This window comes from Rhinolophus sinicus, chromosome 8 (assembly GCF_057876585.1).
Source record: "Rhinolophus sinicus isolate RSI-liver-muscle chromosome 8, RSI-T2T, whole genome shotgun sequence".
Lineage (NCBI taxonomy): Eukaryota > Metazoa > Chordata > Mammalia > Chiroptera > Rhinolophidae > Rhinolophus > Rhinolophus sinicus.
The window spans coordinates 3,801,131-3,818,162 of record NC_142508.1 but is presented as its reverse complement, the minus strand read 5'-3'; the positions used below and the strand labels follow the sequence as shown (position 1 = coordinate 3,818,162).

General features: G+C 58.6%; 1 protein-coding gene across 1 annotated transcript; it reads left to right on the top strand.

The window, feature by feature from the left end:
- The first annotated feature begins 617 nt into the window (after positions 1 to 617).
- ABCB8 (ATP binding cassette subfamily B member 8) lies at positions 618 to 16,483 on the top strand. The gene is made up of 16 exons (XM_019712789.3): positions 618 to 808; positions 4,156 to 4,468; positions 4,814 to 4,969; positions 5,047 to 5,141; positions 5,274 to 5,379; positions 6,084 to 6,245; positions 6,347 to 6,432; positions 6,549 to 6,646; positions 7,077 to 7,182; positions 10,237 to 10,270; positions 10,474 to 10,610; positions 10,800 to 10,894; positions 11,039 to 11,172; positions 11,995 to 12,142; positions 13,500 to 13,750; positions 14,386 to 16,483. Exons 1-16 carry the CDS (start codon positions 714 to 716, stop codon positions 14,509 to 14,511), a joined length of 2,142 nt encoding a protein of 713 aa, XP_019568348.3. The 5' UTR covers positions 618 to 713; the 3' UTR covers positions 14,512 to 16,483.
- The last annotated feature ends 549 nt before the right edge of the window (positions 16,484 to 17,032 follow it).

Sequence of the window (17,032 nt, the reverse complement as noted above, 5' to 3'; positions counted from 1 at the left end):
AGAGGTTCAAGAGCTGCGTGGTGGGAGCCATAGGCAAGTCGCCTTGACCTGCGGTCTCTCTGGGGGAGATGGGTCTGAGGTCGCGCCTTCATAAGCTACCGGACCTCCATCCGAGTGTGTAGGGGGAGCGTATCAGAATCACCGGGGGAGTTTTTTCTCAAATATATGTCGCTGCCGTCCCCACAGCTCGGACTCCCCCGGGAGAGCGGAGTGGGTGGCAAGGCACGTGCACGTATTTTGAAAAAAACTCCGTAGCCGATTCTCGTCTCTTCTTTCCGCAGAGCCAGCACTCTACAGTCCCTGGAGACCCAGGGACCTCTAGAGTCAGCCAGCAGCGCGGATAGAATGGCCCGGAGGTCAGCGGCTGACGCGTTACTATGAATACCCAGGCGTGGCGAATGCACTCTGCACACCCTCAGAACGTCACCCAGAGCAAGGTCCAGCCCGGGGCAAAAGGCAGTGCCCCATCCAGCTGGGCCCCGCCCCGAGCTGGGGAGGAGGGGCAGGCGGCTCTCTCCAATCACAGTTCCTAAAGGAGGAGGCGGACAAGGTTTTCTCCAATCACAGCTTGCAAAGAAATTGATACGTCTTTCCGCCAATCATAGCCGAGGCGCGAGGGGTTTGTCGGGATGGGGGTCGGAGCCAACATGGAGACCTCAGTGGGATGGGGGTGAAAGTGCTGTTGCCGATTACTCCTGTTCTCCCGTCGCATCATGTTGTTGCATTTATTTCGGGTCGGGATTAGGAGCGGACCTGTCGCAGGCAGGCCGCTCCTCCTCCTCCGCTTCCAGACATTCTCGGCCGTCAGGTAAAAAGGGACAAACCTACTGGGAGCACGGGCCATTGACCCGCCAGCCGGTCGTGGGGCCCGCCGGGAGATGGAGTCCTGGGCTCGCGCGAGGCCAGCTGGGAGTTGTAGGCCTACCTGGCCCGGGGTGGAATGTCACTCCCCGGGGGATTGGCCTCAATTATTTATAGCGATGACCCAGGTGCCAGCAGGAGCCTCCGCGCATCTGTATCCGCGTGTAGGCGGACTGAGGGAACACTCTGGGTGGGTGACCACGCCCGTCCATACTCCCCGCCAGGGGGCGCCGTGCTGCACAGATGTCGCTGTTCCTGGCCCCCGTCCACTTTTCTTGGAATTGATCTGGCGGTTTGGATAGAAATTACTCGTATGCAGAGACATTTAGTATTGGTGGTGTTCCCAAGATTCAAAATGAACCGAACGAAAATTGTTCCTAGATGTGGGTGCAGAGGTAGTCTAGTAACTTGTACATGTTAGTTCTTGTGTTCACTTGACACACGTTGGTCTAAAGAGAGAAAGACGGGTGGGAAATGGACAGGAGCCTGAGACTCCAATGTAAATGCTTTATGAGAAGAAACTGACTCCCTTCTGCTCCTGGAGTAAATATAATAACAAGAGGGCCAAGCAGGCAGCAGATTCACAGAGCGGATGTGTGGGGACAGTTCCAGAGAGCAGTTTCCAGGCTCTCGGCCTCACGTGGAAAGGTGCTGGCTGGGGTAGTAGATGGCCATCAGCTGTGATTAGTTGGCGATCAGCTGTAACCAGTTAGCCATTAGCCACTGATATAACTGCCATGGCTGAGCTAGCAAGCACGGAGTGCAGTTTGCAAGTGGGGTTGGTTGGCAGAGAAGCCGAAGGCAGGCTGCGGATCGTGTGGCTCCTGCTTCCTGTGTCTCCCACCCAGCCGCCAGCAAGAATATAGTGGTATGACTCCCCTATCTGTGGCTCCGTGGGTGTTCCTTTTTGGCCTCACCATGTCCTGCGTTCTTATGTGGGGAGCGGGACCAGAGACCCCACATGACACCTCGCGTGACAGGTGGTTGTGGACTTGTGTTGTTGGGAAAGTCCATCTGATTAATAGAGGGCGAGAGCTGGGCGGAGCTGGAGCCACAAGTACCAGTGCTGGGAAGTAAAGCGGCAGTTCTTGGCAGTGACCAAGCCCGCTTAGAGTCTTACTTAGTTTGGAGAAGATGAGAGAAGCTGGAAAATGGCCATGGTAAATTATTAAAAGGTTTGAAAACAGTCCTTAAGAAAAGAGTAAAGGTGTTGATATTATTTAAGCCAAAGAGAAACCCAAGGAAAGAGACCCAATAATATTCAAGTATTTGTGCATTCATTTGTGCAGTGTTTTTCAAACGTGTAAGTCACAACACAATAGATCATAAAATGAACTTAGTGGGTTGGGACCATTTAAAAGTGAACATAATAGAAAATAGAATATATGTTTAAAAAATAGAGTATGATTTTGTGAATTTCAATTTTGTGTGACATATATATGTTCATTGTACTGGGTCACAATCTAAAGTATATTTCTTCCTGTTGGCCTCAGTAAGTCCAAAACTGTGCAGACACTGCAGTAGTGGGTCAGGTTGTTCTGCATTCCTAATGAGGTCGTGCACCCGGCAAACATAAACATTTGCTGAACATCTGTTAGGTGCCAGAGCGCTGCTAAGTGCTGGGGATACAATGATGAATGAGTTCCCTGCCCTCAAGGAACATACTGTCTAATGGGGAAATTGGACAATTACACAGGGTAGAAGCGGAGTGAGCTTCTCCATCTAAAATGTAGGAGAGACGTAAAGTCCGCTGTGGAGAGCAAGTCATAAAACCAGGCAGGTGGGAAGGGGTGGGTGCAGGCACTACATAGAGGTGGCAAGAAGCACAGGCCTCCTTGACACAAGGGAAGGATGGGGCGAAGTCTGCGGTTAGGACGGCCTGGGAATAGAAAAGACCGTCATAGTCAAGGAAGAACCTCTCACTCACTCCGTTCTTTCTTTAAAAGCCTCTCCCATCAATAATCTCGTTTGGATCTGTGAGTATCCTACCATGTACTCTTCAGATAACTTCGGCTTCTAACAGGCCTCTGTAACCAGTTTTGTCCTCTTCTGGCCACTCCCCTCTGCTGTGATCTTTAAAGTGCAAATCTGACTGTCAACACCCCAGCCTAAAGACCAGCGTGGTCCTCATTGCGCTCCAACGTCCAACTGTTTTGTAAGGACTGTGATGACTGCTCCCGCCCACCTCCACCCTTCCTGACTCCCTCTGACAGAAGGAGGTGCGCCTGCTCTGTGCTCCCCACACTCCGCAAGCTTTGTCATGGGCTCCTTGTGCCCCCACTAAAGCCTAACCACCAGGAGGTGGTTTTTACCCCGTCTGCCCTGTTCCTTCCCCGTGCCTCATAACAGAGCACTGCCCACAGTAGGCACACAGCCCTAAATTGCCGTCTACAGATATGGGAACCGCAGGAAAGGGGAGGTGTTCTTGGCCTATCTAAGATGACAAGATATGTTATTTAGATTTTCATTTCTTTTTCTTCCTTCAGCTGACGGAGAGGGAATATGTCACCCTTTTCCCTCCGTACGTTGTCACCTAAGCACTCGAGGCCTGGGAGGAGCCAGGGTGATGGGGTACAATAAGCATTGACCAGTGGTCAGTAGCTTTGGGTCAGTCCTGGCCCTGCCACACATGGCCTTGGGCAGGTTACAAGGCAGAGCAGAATGAGCCTAGATTCTGGACTCACACGGCAGAGTTCCCCTCTTCTCCCAGTTCTGCTGCTAGGGGACAGAGTATTAGCTCTCTCAGCCCCGCATGATTTTTTGCCGCCTGTCAGGTGAGAAGAATGGCATCTCCCTCCCAGGGTGCGAGGAGCAAACTCAGGGGAATGTTTACTCGGTGAGGCGGGGCCACGGCCACAAGGTGGGGCTCCCTCTCTTCTCCGAGGCATGTGCACTCAGGACTTCTGTGTCGTCATCTGTAAGGGCGTGCCGTGGGCTAGCTGCCGTGTGGAGTGCCCTCCAGCTCTGACGTGCTGTGATCTGAAAGAACGAGGGTTGGAGCGGGTCACTGATCCAGAGGTGCTGCTGGAGGCTGAGGGCCTGACTGAGCGATGGCACAGGGAGAACACCCTTAAGACTTCATTCCATGTGCTTGTGTCATTCCTCAGCTACTTTGCATATGTGTGTTTGTCTCAGAAACCGAGATTGCTCTAGAATAGCCCTGAGAAAGGCAGTGTAGGGCCTGGCGGAGGAAGTACTGCTGTCCTGCAAGCTCAGCCCAGGGCTCTGCTGGTGTGTTGTTCAGTGGAAGGACAGTCGTGGCCTGGAGCCATCGGTGTGATTCTCTCCCTACAGGCACTCTGATGGCCAGCACAGCTCCTACCTCCTCAGGGCCGTGGCCCAGCTGCGGTGCCAGCTCCGGGCCTGCCTCCCTCGAGCGCCCCCAGCTCCTGGCCGAAGCCCCTCTGCCTGGCGCTGGGTGGGGGGAGCCCTCCTGGGCCCCGTGGTGTTGAGCAAATGCCCCCACCTCCGCCTTGTGGCACTGTGTGAGGCAGAAGAGGCCCCTCCTGCCCGCGCCAAACCCTGTGTCGTGGAGTCCCGCTTCAACTGGAAGCTCTTCTGGCAGTTTCTGCGTCCTCACCTGCTGGTCCTGGGGGCCGCTGTCGTGGTGAGATCTTCCCCGGCACCCCCAAAACCAGAGACAAGGAAGGACCCAGCCAGGGGTTTGCAGAAGCCTGAGCCAGAGCTGTGTAGGGGTAGTTTGACTGCCTTGTCAAGTCTTAGACGAGACCTTAGGAAGAGGCAAGGGCTGGCTTGGGGACTAGGGACCAAGAGCTACCAGGAGAACCTGCACAGGGCGGCTGGGTGTGCAGGGTTCAGGGGTCCCCAGGGGCTGGCAGCCTGGGCGCTAAGTCTCAGCAGCTAAAGCATGGACGACAGCAGGAGAGAAGGGCCAAGGTCAAGGCTGGGGGTGGGGAAGACCATGTCCCCCCCGCAATGTCTGCCCCCACAGCTGGCACTGGGTGCGGCACTGGTGAATGTGCAGATTCCCCTGCTGCTGGGCCAGTTGGTGGAGATTGTGGCCAAGTACACACGGGAGCACGTGGGCAGCTTCGTGAACGAGTCCCGGAGTCTCGGCACCAAGCTGCTCCTCCTCTACGGCCTGCAGGTACAGCAGGAGGGGGTGCCTGGGGGCAGCCAGCGGGGCCCCCCTGGGCGCCCCTGAGTGCCCCGCCTCTCTCCCAGGGACTGCTGACCTTCGGGTACCTGGTACTGCTGTCCCGCGTCGGGGAGCGCATGGCCCTGGACATACGCAGGGCCCTCTTCAGCAACCTGCTCCGGTACTGCCAGCGGCAGGGTGTGGGCTGGGGTGACCGAGGGGCCCCGGGGATCCCGGGGTGTCGGGGTGGGCCTCACCCTGACATGACGTCTCCCCCACTCCCCCACCTGCTGCCCCCATGTCCCACCGCCAGACAAGACATTGCTTTCTTTGATGCTAAAAAGACTGGGCAGCTGGTGAACCGATTGACAACTGACGTGCAGGAGTTTAAATCATCCTTCAAACTTGTCATCTCTCAGGTCAGTGCGACACCCCCCCCCAACCCCCCAACCCTACCCCCCTGCAGATGCACCAGCTCTGCCCGTCCTTTGGCCCCGAGCCCAGGCTCACATGGAACAGAGCGAGAAGCCTGCTGTCGGATGAGGAAGTGGGGGAGTTCGTGAGTTCGTGGCAGGGAGGTGCCATGGCCGTGTCCAAGGTCGGGACAGGCTGTTTGTCCTGTTCTGAAAGCTGACCTCCCCAGAAAATCTTCCCAAGGACTCCGACAAAGAGCTCTTCCTGGTCCAGTGTGCCAAGAGCACAGTCGCCCTGGCCTGCCTTGCCCCCAGCCTGGCATGCTGACAAGTGTTGAGAATGAGCAATGGCTTTTTACTGTATTACCGGTGTCCTCTTCCCATCCACCCGTGACGGCGCCATGGCTGCTAGATCATGGCAGACACGCCCTCCGCATCTCCATGTGACTCTTTTGGTTCAGTTTCTAGAGCAGAAAGAGAAGCAAACTGGCATCTGTCGGGCAGGGTGCCAAGTGCACAGGCGTTCTCACCCAGCCCCGTCGTGCCTGCCGGTCAGGAAGGGGGTTGCATTCTGTGCCCAGTAGCACAGGTCTCCGTCCTGTGGCCTTGGCCTTGGGAGGGGAGGGCTGTAGCCAGCTGACCCTCGGTAACGCCCCACATGTCGAGGTGCTGATGCCAGACAGCCTTCCTGCCTCCTTCCCTCTCCGCAGGGGCTGCGAAGCGGCACCCAGGTGGCTGGTTGCCTGGTGTCCCTGTCCATGCTGTCCCCACGCCTCACCCTGCTGCTGACAGTGGCCACGCCCGCCCTGATGGCAGTGGGCACCCTGATGGGCTCGGCGCTGCGAAAATTGTCTCGCCAGTGTCAGGAGCAGGTACGACACTTCCCGCCCTGCCCCTTCCCGTCCCCCTTCTCTCAGTCCTGTCACTCGTCCCAGTCGCCAGCCCGGCTTCCTATCTCCCGGATACCTTGTAGGTTGCCAGGGCGACAGGGGTAGCAGATGAGGCGCTGGGCAACGTTCGGACCGTGCGAGCCTTCGCCATGGAGCAGCGAGAAGAAGAGTGAGTCCCGGGCGGGGCAAAGCCTCAAGCAAGCGGGGTTTCCCGAACGCACCCCCACCTGCCCTGTGCCCCGACCCAGCCGCCTCCTGAGGGCAGGGCTTGGCCTCTGTCCCCAGACGCTACGGAGCAGAGCTGGAGGGGTCTCGCTGTAAGGCAGAGGAGCTGGGCAGAGGCATCGCCTTGTTTCAGGGACTCTCCAACATTGCCTTCAACTGTGAGTGAGCAAAGCCTTGCCTGGGGGTCCGGGTCACGGCGGAGGAGGAGCAAAGGACAGGTCCCAGCAAGCTGGTGAGGGGCAGCTCTCGCCTGCTTGATGCCCTTCAGATGTCTGTCGGGTACCAGGTGCCCGAGCCTGGTAACAGGCAGTGGGCAGGTGGGCTGATGTCACCACCGAGCTGTGTGTAGTGTGCTGCCAGCCTGTGCTGCCAGCCTGCCCAGGAGGAAGCCACGGAGGCACCCCCCACCCCTTTTGCCACTTATTTCCAAATGAGGAAACAAAGGCAGAGACTATTCAAGTGACTTACCGAGATTCCAGTCCATTGGAAGCACAGCAGGGACTGGAACTGGGGACTAACCCTGGGCCAGGCTCTGTGCTCCGCTTCCAGCTGCTTCCTCCCTAACCACCTGACCCTTTCACCATGCAGGCATGGTTCTGGGCACCCTATTTATTGGGGGTTCCCTCGTGGCTGGACAGCAGCTGACAGGAGGGGACCTCATGTCCTTTCTGGTGGCCTCCCAGACAGTGCAGAGGTGAGTGTGGGGCTGTTCCTGGCCCTAAGGAGCCCTGCTGGGACAAGGGCCAGGGTGCCAGCCTGCTCTGGGGACTGCCACGCAGCCTCAGGCCGGGCCAGCACCCCCAGGGGAGCACAGGGCTGGGGGGAGGGCCCATGCCCTCCACAAGAGCCCATCAGGGCTCGTGGCAGCCCCTCCAGCCTGATTCGCTGACTATACTCAGAAACACAGCTGATACCTTCAGCCTTGCAAACACCTCAGAAGTTGCCTTGACAAGCTTTTACAATTTTTTTAAATTATAGTGAAATACACATAACATAAAATTTACCATTTTAACCGTTTTTAAGTGTACAGTTCAGTGGTATATACTCTCACACTGTTGTGCAGCCATCACCACCGTCCGTCTTCAGAACTTTTCATCTTGCAAAACTGAAACTCTGTGCCCATTCAACACTAACCCCCTGACCCCTTCCCCCTGCCCCTGGCAGACTTTATGTCTCTGTGAATTTGGCTACTCTGGGTACCCCCTTAAGTGGGGTCACACACAGTATTTGTCCTTCGTGTCTGGCTCACTTCACTGAGCATAGCGTTTTCCGGGGTCATCCATGTAGTAGTGTGTGTCCACATTTCCTGCCTTTTTAGGGCTGAATGAGGGTCCATATGTGGATAGGCCATCTTGACACGCTTTTGACGCCCTCCCCTCCTCTGCCTGGCTTTCTCCCATGCATGGCCATCCTGCTGGCTCGTTGCACTAACTGCTCTGAAACCCACCTGTTCCTCTGGGCCCGGCAGTCCTGACCTCTCGGCTGACTTGGCCACAAACCGCCCAAGGCCACCCCTTCCCTAGCTCCCCCCAGCTAAACACAGTTCCTCCTGCCGTTTCTCTTCACTTTGCCTTCCCCCACCCCACGTCCATACTGTCTGTGTAAAAATACATAACACGTAAATATACGTTACGCTGAATAACGGAAGTATGCTATAATGAGTCACTGAGGAGTAAAGAGCTGCACTAGCACCAACCACGTCAAGGAAATAGAATGTCACCCCGGATGCCCCCTCTGTGCCCCGTCCCCATTGCTTCTGATTCTGATGGCACTTGTGGCCTGGCCCAGCTTTGTGTCTTACCACCTGTTTCCTACAGAATCCCTCACCACTGGCCTTTTTATTGTCCCGGGTAGAATGGAGCTAACCCAGAGATGAGCAGGTGGGAAAGACCCCCACCCTCGGCCCCATTTCTGCCCAGCGCTGTCTGATTGGGGTCCAGTCAGCCCCCTCTGGTCCTGGGTGGCCCCACCCTCCTCCAGCCCGGGAACTATTCCCTGGTGGCCCTGGGACCAAGAAGCTCTGACTTGCAGAGACAGGCACAGGAGGCCTCCCCTTCCCCTTGCTGCCCCTCCGCAGGCTGACCTTTGGCATCTCATTTTAGTCCTGAGGACCCTTACGACCCCACTGCCTCCCTTTATGCAGCCACCCTCAGCCTTCTATGGGGCAGTAGCAGGAAAATCTCCTTGTGGGGTGCAGCTGCACCCCCAGGCCTGGCCCCCCTTCCTTAGACTCGCCTTCCCTGGGGCCCCCACTCTCCTTTATGGCCTGAGCATAGACCCTCTCTTTTCCTCCCCACTGTCCTGTCTAGCCAGTTAGAGTTCATGCAGACAAAGGAAGCCCAGGACTTTGATGTGTGCCCTGTCTCACAGGCTGCCAGGCGGGGCTGCTGCCACAGCCACAGGCCCTGGGCCCATCCATGTGGGGGTCTCTCAGCTCAGGGGGAGAAGTCGGGTCTCGTTTTATTACAGAAGCTGATGTGTTTCCTCCTGGGGTGCGACGGGAGCAGGAGAGGGGAGGGGCGGGAGGTAGTGCTGCCCTGCCTTCAAGCAGCCTCAACCTTTGGCCCCAGCGCGGGGTTCTTTTTAGTGGCACTGGAGCCCCGGAGGACGTGGAAAGGTGCCCAGACAGCCTACAGTCAGGGCCAGGCCACCTGGTCCACATCCAAGTCTGGGCCCCACGGGGAATGGGCGCCCCCTCCCCCCCCCCGAACCCCGCCCAGCCTCCAGGGAGAGTTGAGGCCTTCTTTTGAGCCATCTCTGAGAGCAAGCGAGTCATGTGCATCTGGTTTTCGGTTGCTGCCTGGCACCTCTGCCAGGCACTAATGGCTTCCAGATCTCTTGAGAATGTTCTCTCTTCTCACCCGCAGATAACTCGCTATCCTGGCTCTTCCTTGCTCCATGCTTCCCCACTCCTTTTGGCAAGTCCTGATGACAGCCTGCCAGAACCATTTCCTTGCAGGCTCCTCCCCCTCCCCCCACACCCACCCTGGGGCTGGAAGAAGAGAGATTGCTGAGGAGTCAGTCTTTCCTTTCTTCAGGAAGGGCCTGTGCACACACTCACAGACGCACACACTGTCACGGGCCGCCCAGGCCCGTCAGGAGTGGTGACTAAGAAGCAGTGAGTCACCTTCCTCCCAGCAGCCAACAGCCCCGCATGAAGGAGGAGGCGACCCGCTGTCTAGACAGAGCCACACAGGGCAAACCCACAATAAAATGCCTCCATTGAGTTTGTTGTGGGATCCCCCAGAGGTCTCCCTGTGGTCCAGTGTCTTCTGTTTTCTTCCTTCTCGGAAAGGATGAATACCCGTTTCCTACCTTATCTAGTCCTTGCTTCCCCCAGGAGTGTGCAGCCCTAGATCCGACCTGCCCATGTGGGCCTCGTAACCCTGACCTCTGCTGAAGGCGTTCGGGAGCTGGCCTCTGCCCTGCAGCCTGCAGGACGGATGGAATCCAGCCCCACTGAGCCCTGGGGCCCCCAGTCCTGAGGTAGCTGACAGCTGTCTGCCTCATCCGGCCTCGGAGAGGACGTGGCTCCGAAAGGAGAAGCAACTTGTCCAGTGACCTGCCTGGTCCCAGGGCTCCTAGGTCCCAGATTCCAGGGACATCCTGCCTTTGGCTGCAGGCCACCTATTTCCTTGCCTCACCCATATGTCCCCTGCGCAGCTGAGAGCCGGCCCCGGCCCTCCGGGGCCTGCCTTCCCTCAGGCACTTCTTGTGCCTGTCCTCAACACTGCTCTTCTCCTCACAGGTCCATGGCCAACCTCTCTGTCTTGTTTGGTCAGGTGAGTGGCAGGGTCGGGGGTGGCTCCCAGATCCGGGCTGGAGTGCCATCAGCCACCAACGTCACCTGTGTGCTGCAGGGAGGTGTTGGACAGAGGGGATACCGTCCCTGCCCGCTGTGTGGGGGTGCAGGGCATGCTGCTATCACTCCCCTCCATCCCCTTGGACCCCACCCCGCCCTCAATGCAGACAAATCCCCCCCCAGGTGGTGCGGGGCCTCAGCGCAGGTGCCCGGGTCTTCGAGTACATGACACTGAGCCCCTGCATCCCGCTGTCTGGGGGCAGCTGCATCCCCAGGGAGGACCTGCGTGGGTCCATCACATTTCACAATGTCAGCTTCAGGTCAGTGTCAGTGGGTGAGCACAGGGGTCCTTCCCTCCAGGCTGCGGATAGGAGGGGAGCTGGCTGGAGACCTCGGCCAATGTCTCCCTTGGAATAAGCCCCCTCAGGGGCACAGTGAGGCTTCAGGGGGGACGTGGGCAACACAGGGCCGGGAACCCAATCTAACTGAGGGTGTCTTGGTCCTCCCAGTTACCCCTGCCGCCCCGGCTTCCAGGTGCTCAGAGACTTTACCCTCACGCTACCCCCTGGCAAGATCGTGGCCCTCGTGGGCCAGTCTGGCGGAGGTAAGAAGAACCCTCACCCTTTCCTTCCCATGGTAGCCATGCAGAGCAGAGCCCTTTCACTGCCATCATGGGTCCCTCTCGGCACAGTCTCCAGAAACCCATGACCCCCCCCAACTGCCCTGTCTCCCCAACCCCATTCCACAGGAAAGACCACCGTGGCTTCCCTGCTCGAGCGCTTCTACGACCCCACAGCAGGCGTGGTGACGCTGGACGGGTGGGACCTGCGCACCCTCGACCCCTCCTGGCTCCGGGGCGAGGTCATCGGCTTCATCAGCCAGGTGTGGGGAGCAGGCTTTCCTCACCGCACGGGGTCACCGACAAGGGTCTTGAATGTCCACCTGGCCCGTCTCCTTCCTCCCCACAGCCCTGCTTCTCAGGCCTTACGGCGCCCAGGCCTTCTCCCCTTCCCAGTCCGCCACCCCCTGCTCTGGAGGCCTCTGGCCTTCTTCAGTTGTTCCCCGGTGTTCCTCGGGGTCTGAGGTCTCCGCGTCCTGGGCCACCCCAGCTCTGCCCTCGTCTCACTAAGGCAGGAACACTGTTCCTCCATCAAAGTGGCCAAGCAGGTGGGGCTGGGATGGCTGCTTTCGGATCCCTGGGTTCTCTGTCAAGCCCTGGTGTCTGGGGGCCTAGAGATGCCCACGCCGTGTTGCTGGTGGCCTGCCCCCCTTGCCCCTCCCCCCACCCTCCCCACCCCCGTTACACGAGGCCCCACCACTTTCCCTCTGCCTGAGGTGGTGCCGCCCACAGAGAGTCCACCTTTCCACTGTGTGTGCATGAACAGGACTTCCTCCTAACCCACGAGGGCTGCCGCCGTGGCAGAACAAAGCCACCGTGCAAACCGCCTCCCTCTCCTTCTCTCCGTGGGGGGGGCTCCCACTGCCACCTTCCTGTTCCCACCCCTGAGGGGCTCCATGCCCTGCAGGAGCTTGGCCTGCCCGTTTGATGGACCTCTGTTCTCGTTTGACCTTTAACTTAGAACTGCCCCTACCTGCCCTCCAAGGGGTCCTGGTCTGGCCAGAATAGCTTTTCCTGACACGCCCTTCAGGGGTTCAGGGCAAAGTCAGAACATTTCCTGTGGCCTCCCCACCACCACCACCCAGGAACCAGTCCTGTTTGGAACGACAATCATGGAGAACATCCGTTTCGGGAAGCTGGGTGCCTCCGATGAAGAGGTTTACGCGGCTGCGCGGGAAGCCAACGCTCATGAGTTCATCACCAGCTTCCCCGAGGGGTACAACACCATCGTCGGTGAGCGCAGGGACAGCGTCTGTCTCGGGTCTGCAAGGAGGGGCCTGAGGGCACAGGAGCACAGGCGTTGCATCAGGGAAGGCCAGCCCAGAACTGGCCGAGGAGGACAGAGCCGGTTCTGTGGGGACAGGGTGCAGGTACAAGCAGGCTGCAGAGAGGGGACACGTCGTACCCGACATATCGTGTCGGTCAGTGACAGACCGCTCGTAGGACGGTGGCAGGCTGTACCACCTAGGTCTGTGCAGGTGCCTCTGCGATGTTCGCACAACATCGAAATCGCCTCACGACCCATTTCTCAGATGCGTTGTGTGGCTGTACAGGAATAGCCAGAGACGCCGTGATCCGTGCTGTTGGGGGGACTCTGTGTCCCAAGACCCCACCGGAAGCAGAGGGTGTTACCTCATCATAATCGTGTATCCTCTGGCTCCTGTGTCCTTCCTGTCCTGTTCGTTAGCTTGAAGCTGTCCCCATGTTATCGATGGCATTGACTTGGTGAGCAGGTCTTTCTCCTAACGTAGCCAGGACACGGCTCTGGTGGTTCTGGAAGCACCACTGGGTTGACATGCGGTCGCATCGCCCTGGAGCATGTCTGTGTGGTCTTCTCTCCAACCTCTGGGGCCGGGTTTATCATCCAGAGTCTCCAGGCTCTGTTGCAGAATGTTCTCGCATATCCCAAAGCGCAGGTCTATCTGGGGTGCTCAACTCTTGAAACTTGGGCCCTATTCTAGCTGAGCTTCTGCCTCCCGAGGGGTGTCCCCCATCTGTGGCGATCCTTCATGTCCAGTGTCACTGACCGAGCTGGTTTACTCACTGCTCAGATTCCACACGCCCCTGACTGGAGGGGCTGTGCCTCCCTGTCTTGGGTGGCACTTTCCTTGTCCCTCTGACCTAGCGTACTCGGCTGCAGTCTGTCCCCCACTGCTCTGTGATTACTGTCGCCTGGAGGCCCTTTGGCTCCCAGGCTGCCGCCTCCGCAGTTCTCCCCAGCTGTGGTCTTCCCAGAATGCTCGGGTGGTGGGCTTCGAACCCCACTGTGCTGTCAGCACACTCCAGGAGCCCACGTCTGGGTCCTGGATGTCCCCACAGCAGCAGAGACCCGGAGGCCCGGGAAGGCAGCTAGAGCTGCAGCTCCCATCCTGCCTCTAGGGCCCTGCTCTGGTACGTGAGAGGCACAGACTCGGTCACCTCGCATGAGTGTGCACGCATTTGCCCAGGAATGTGGGACTGGATGCTGACGGGTGTGGTCCTTGCCCTCACAGAAGCAGGAAGAACATGCACAGGCCAGGGGAGGACCCCAAGGAGCCTCTCTTTAGGGGGCCGCCCCCGAGTCCAGAGCTGAGGGTCGTTTCCTCCGCAGGTGAGCGGGGCGCCACCCTGTCTGGCGGCCAGAAGCAGCGCCTGGCCATCGCCCGTGCCCTCATCAAGCAGCCGACGGTGCTGATCCTGGACGAGGCGACGAGCGCCCTGGACTCAGAGTCTGAGCGGGTGGTGCAGGAGGCCCTGGACCGCGCCAGCACCGGCCGCACTGTGCTGGTCATCGCCCACCGGCTCAGCACCGTCCGTGGGGCCCACCACATCGTCGTCATGGCCCAAGGCCGGGTCTGTGAGGTCAGCGGGGCCCAGGGAGCGGGTCGGTGGGTAGGGCAGCTATGGACACAGTGGAGCAATGGCCCCGCTGAGCTGGGTGAGGGTCAGGCCTGGCTCTGGAAGCTTTGGGCCATCTCCCGGAAGCAGCAGCCCGTGTGGCTTCAGGAGTTCCTTCCCTTAGGTCAGCGCTGGCCTCAGAGCCCCAGTGCCCTCCTCTGTCCCCTGGGGGCAGCAGAGCTCCCCAGATCATAGGGAAGCATGTGGTAACCAGGGCTGAGGTGCAAACGAGGCAGCACCCAGAGCCTGGGTCCACCGCAGGGCTGAGTCCGTGTGGGGCCTGGCTCCCAGCCCCCCAGCCACTTGTTCAAGCAGAAGCTGAAGGGCTTCACGAGGGACCCTGGACTACGAGCTGGAATCTGGGCTCTGTAAGGGACTCAGCTGCTCTTCTGACATCCCCCTAAGCAGGGAGGTGGCGCTTACAAATACACATGTGCCAGTAGCATCTGTAACCAATTGTGCCTTTGTGTCATAGTGTCCTCAGAAGGGACGCTGGCTTAGGTGACAGTGACCCCGATGGCGGATACAAAGTCAACCCTCCTCGGGCCCTGAACTCTGAGCTCTGGTTAGGTGACCATCTGCCCCTCTTTCCTCTCCAGGCCGGGACCCATGAAGAGCTCCTGAGGAAAGGTGGGCTCTATGCCGAGCTCATCCGGAGACAAGCCGTGGATGGCCCACCTCCTGGGGCCCCCGGACGCCCCAGGAACCACCCCCCCAATTCCTGAGAGCAGCCCCCTGCAGTCTGGTCACTGCTGAGCATCAAAGCCTGGGGCCAGGGACTGAGTCCCCAGCAGGACCAGCGTTCTGGGCTGTGGCTGCCCTCACAATAAAACCCCGGCCAAGCGCTGGGCTAAGAGGAGGTCGGGATTGCTCCCATCTACTCCCTCTCCTGCCGCCAAGCTGCCAACCTCCTACCAGAGCCACTGAGTCATTGGGCTGCACAAGGGAAGAGGCAGAGTCCCCAGGCCCCTGCTCTGTTCCCTCCCTTTGCCCAGACCTTCCCCACCCCCTCTCGGAAACTGCTGAGTCTCCGCGCTACCTGACAGCCTAAAGGCATCCAGGCCCCAGCCCCGGAGACTACACCCAGGGTAGGGAGTGGTAGGAAATTCACACTGGGGTTCTTCCCCACACCACGCCAGGACCTCACTTTCCCTGGCTGGCTCCTGACCCCCCTCTTTCCCACTGTCTCGTGGCCCTGGGAGCTCACCCCGCAGGCCAACCCCTTGAACCCACAGTCCCCGTCCTCAGAACAACTCTCTTCCTTCACACGGTCCTTATGTCTAGAGTTCGCCCTCCCGTCGTCCCAATGGGACAGATGCCTAATAGGCCCCAGCGCCCGGGAAGAGGAAGGGGGGCGAGAGCTCTGTGGTCCAGCCTGGCTGCCTCACCACTGCCCCGAGTCTGTCACATGGTCAGATTGTGGGCAGCCCCCTTCATTGTGAAGACACCAGCTTTGAAGGGGACAGAGAAGGCATTTGGGACACAGCCCAAACACCAGCCGCGGGGCACGTAGTGCCAAGTCACCAAGGTCACCAAGCCATTCGGGAAGGGTTAATGCTAAGCCCCTCGTATTGGCAAAATACAAAACCAGCCCGAGGAGGAGCTGTCACTGACAGACCATGGAGGATGGAACCAGAGCCTCACCTTGGAAAAGGACTGGCCAACTGCCCCCATGGCATGAGCCTGTGGCCCTAAAGCTGTGAGTGAGGTGGGACTGGCTTCCATCAGCTTCTGAGGACCTGTGAGTAACCAGGGTTTGCCACCAGCCTTCGTGGACTCCAGAGACGGTCACCCCTCCTGCCTTGGTTCTGCCCACGTCGCCTCCCACCAGGCACCCTTACCCTTCACAGCCACGTCTAGGCTGAGGGCCCCACTGAACCCTGCTCCCTACGGTGGGAAGAGGAATTGCCTGTGCCCTGTATCAGAATTCAATGCCCGCCAAGGATTTTGAATTTATGTGGCACAGAAGGGTGAGGCCATGTTTCGAGGGGTAGCAGCAATGGCAGGAGAGCAGAGTTGGCTACAGCTGGAGGCCAGCCTGGAGGAGGTAGCAGTGGCTCAGGTGTGAGTGCAGGATCTGCGTGGGAGACCCCACCACCTCTTTTGGGTGTGGTTTAGGACCAGATGCCACTTTGGGGACAAACCACCCAAAATACTCCAGGGCCACAGCCACCCTGCTTTGCTGCCCCACTTCCTGACTGATCAGAGGTCATATCGTAGGGCAGCCTCGGCCCAGGAGGCAGAGCACGGGGCAGGCTCTGGGTGGCTTTGCCACTAAACACCTAGTGCAGCCAAGAGCTGGCCTCAGCGCCCTGGCCAAGTCCACGCTGGCCTGCCCAGCCCCTCCCTTGGGAGAATCAGTTCCTGCTCCCCCAGCCTCTGACACCAGATTCTGCGTCTCTTCTTACCCCCTCAGGGCGGCCTCCGAATCCTGCTTCCCGCCCAGCTCAGCTAGGGAATTAGTGAGATCCGTTGCTGGCCTTCAGCCGGAAGGCTGTGCCACGGGCCCTGTGTCTCCTTAACCTCGACCTTGGCTCCTGCAGCTATTCAATGTGGCTCTTAAGCCTGGCTGTGCTTAATCTTGAAAACTTGTCTTAAGAGTTTAAATGGAATAATCTGTGGTAAAGTACTTAAAAGTCACAATGCTACAGCCTCAGGAGGTGGTCACATCTGTGCAATAAACCATGTCACCCACTCTTTCTGTCCAAAGCGTGTTCATTACGCACCTGTTGTGTCCCTGTGCCCGAGACAGGGATGAGAACAGCCCCTGCCCCGTGATGGCTGCAGTCTCGCGAGGGCAGACAGGTGGGCAGGCGGTTGCAGCACTGTGATTGTGTTTGGTTGGCGAGCTTTGTTGTTTCTGCTACTCACAGCCAAGAGCCCACCAACGTGAACCTGGCGGCCTCAAATGCTTCATGGAGGGAGACAGAGTAGAAACACTTCAGTAAGTAAATTGATGGAGTTAAACCTGCTTTCCCTCCGGCCCACAGTGGGCATCTGTCTCCCCCTTCCTTACACACGAGGTGGGGGATAGGTGAGCATTAACCAAACATGAGCTGGCCTTGAGGACCATCGTCCTAGGTCCTCTGAAGCATCTTCAGATGTGCCAGCTCTGTCCTGTCAAGGCCAGTGTTGTCACCATGCTAGGCACTGGCCCAGGGCCCCCCAGCTGGTGTAGGGGTACAGTGTCTTCCTTTAGAAAAGCCCCACGCAAAATAGGCACACTCCCATGTTACGGCCGGGACT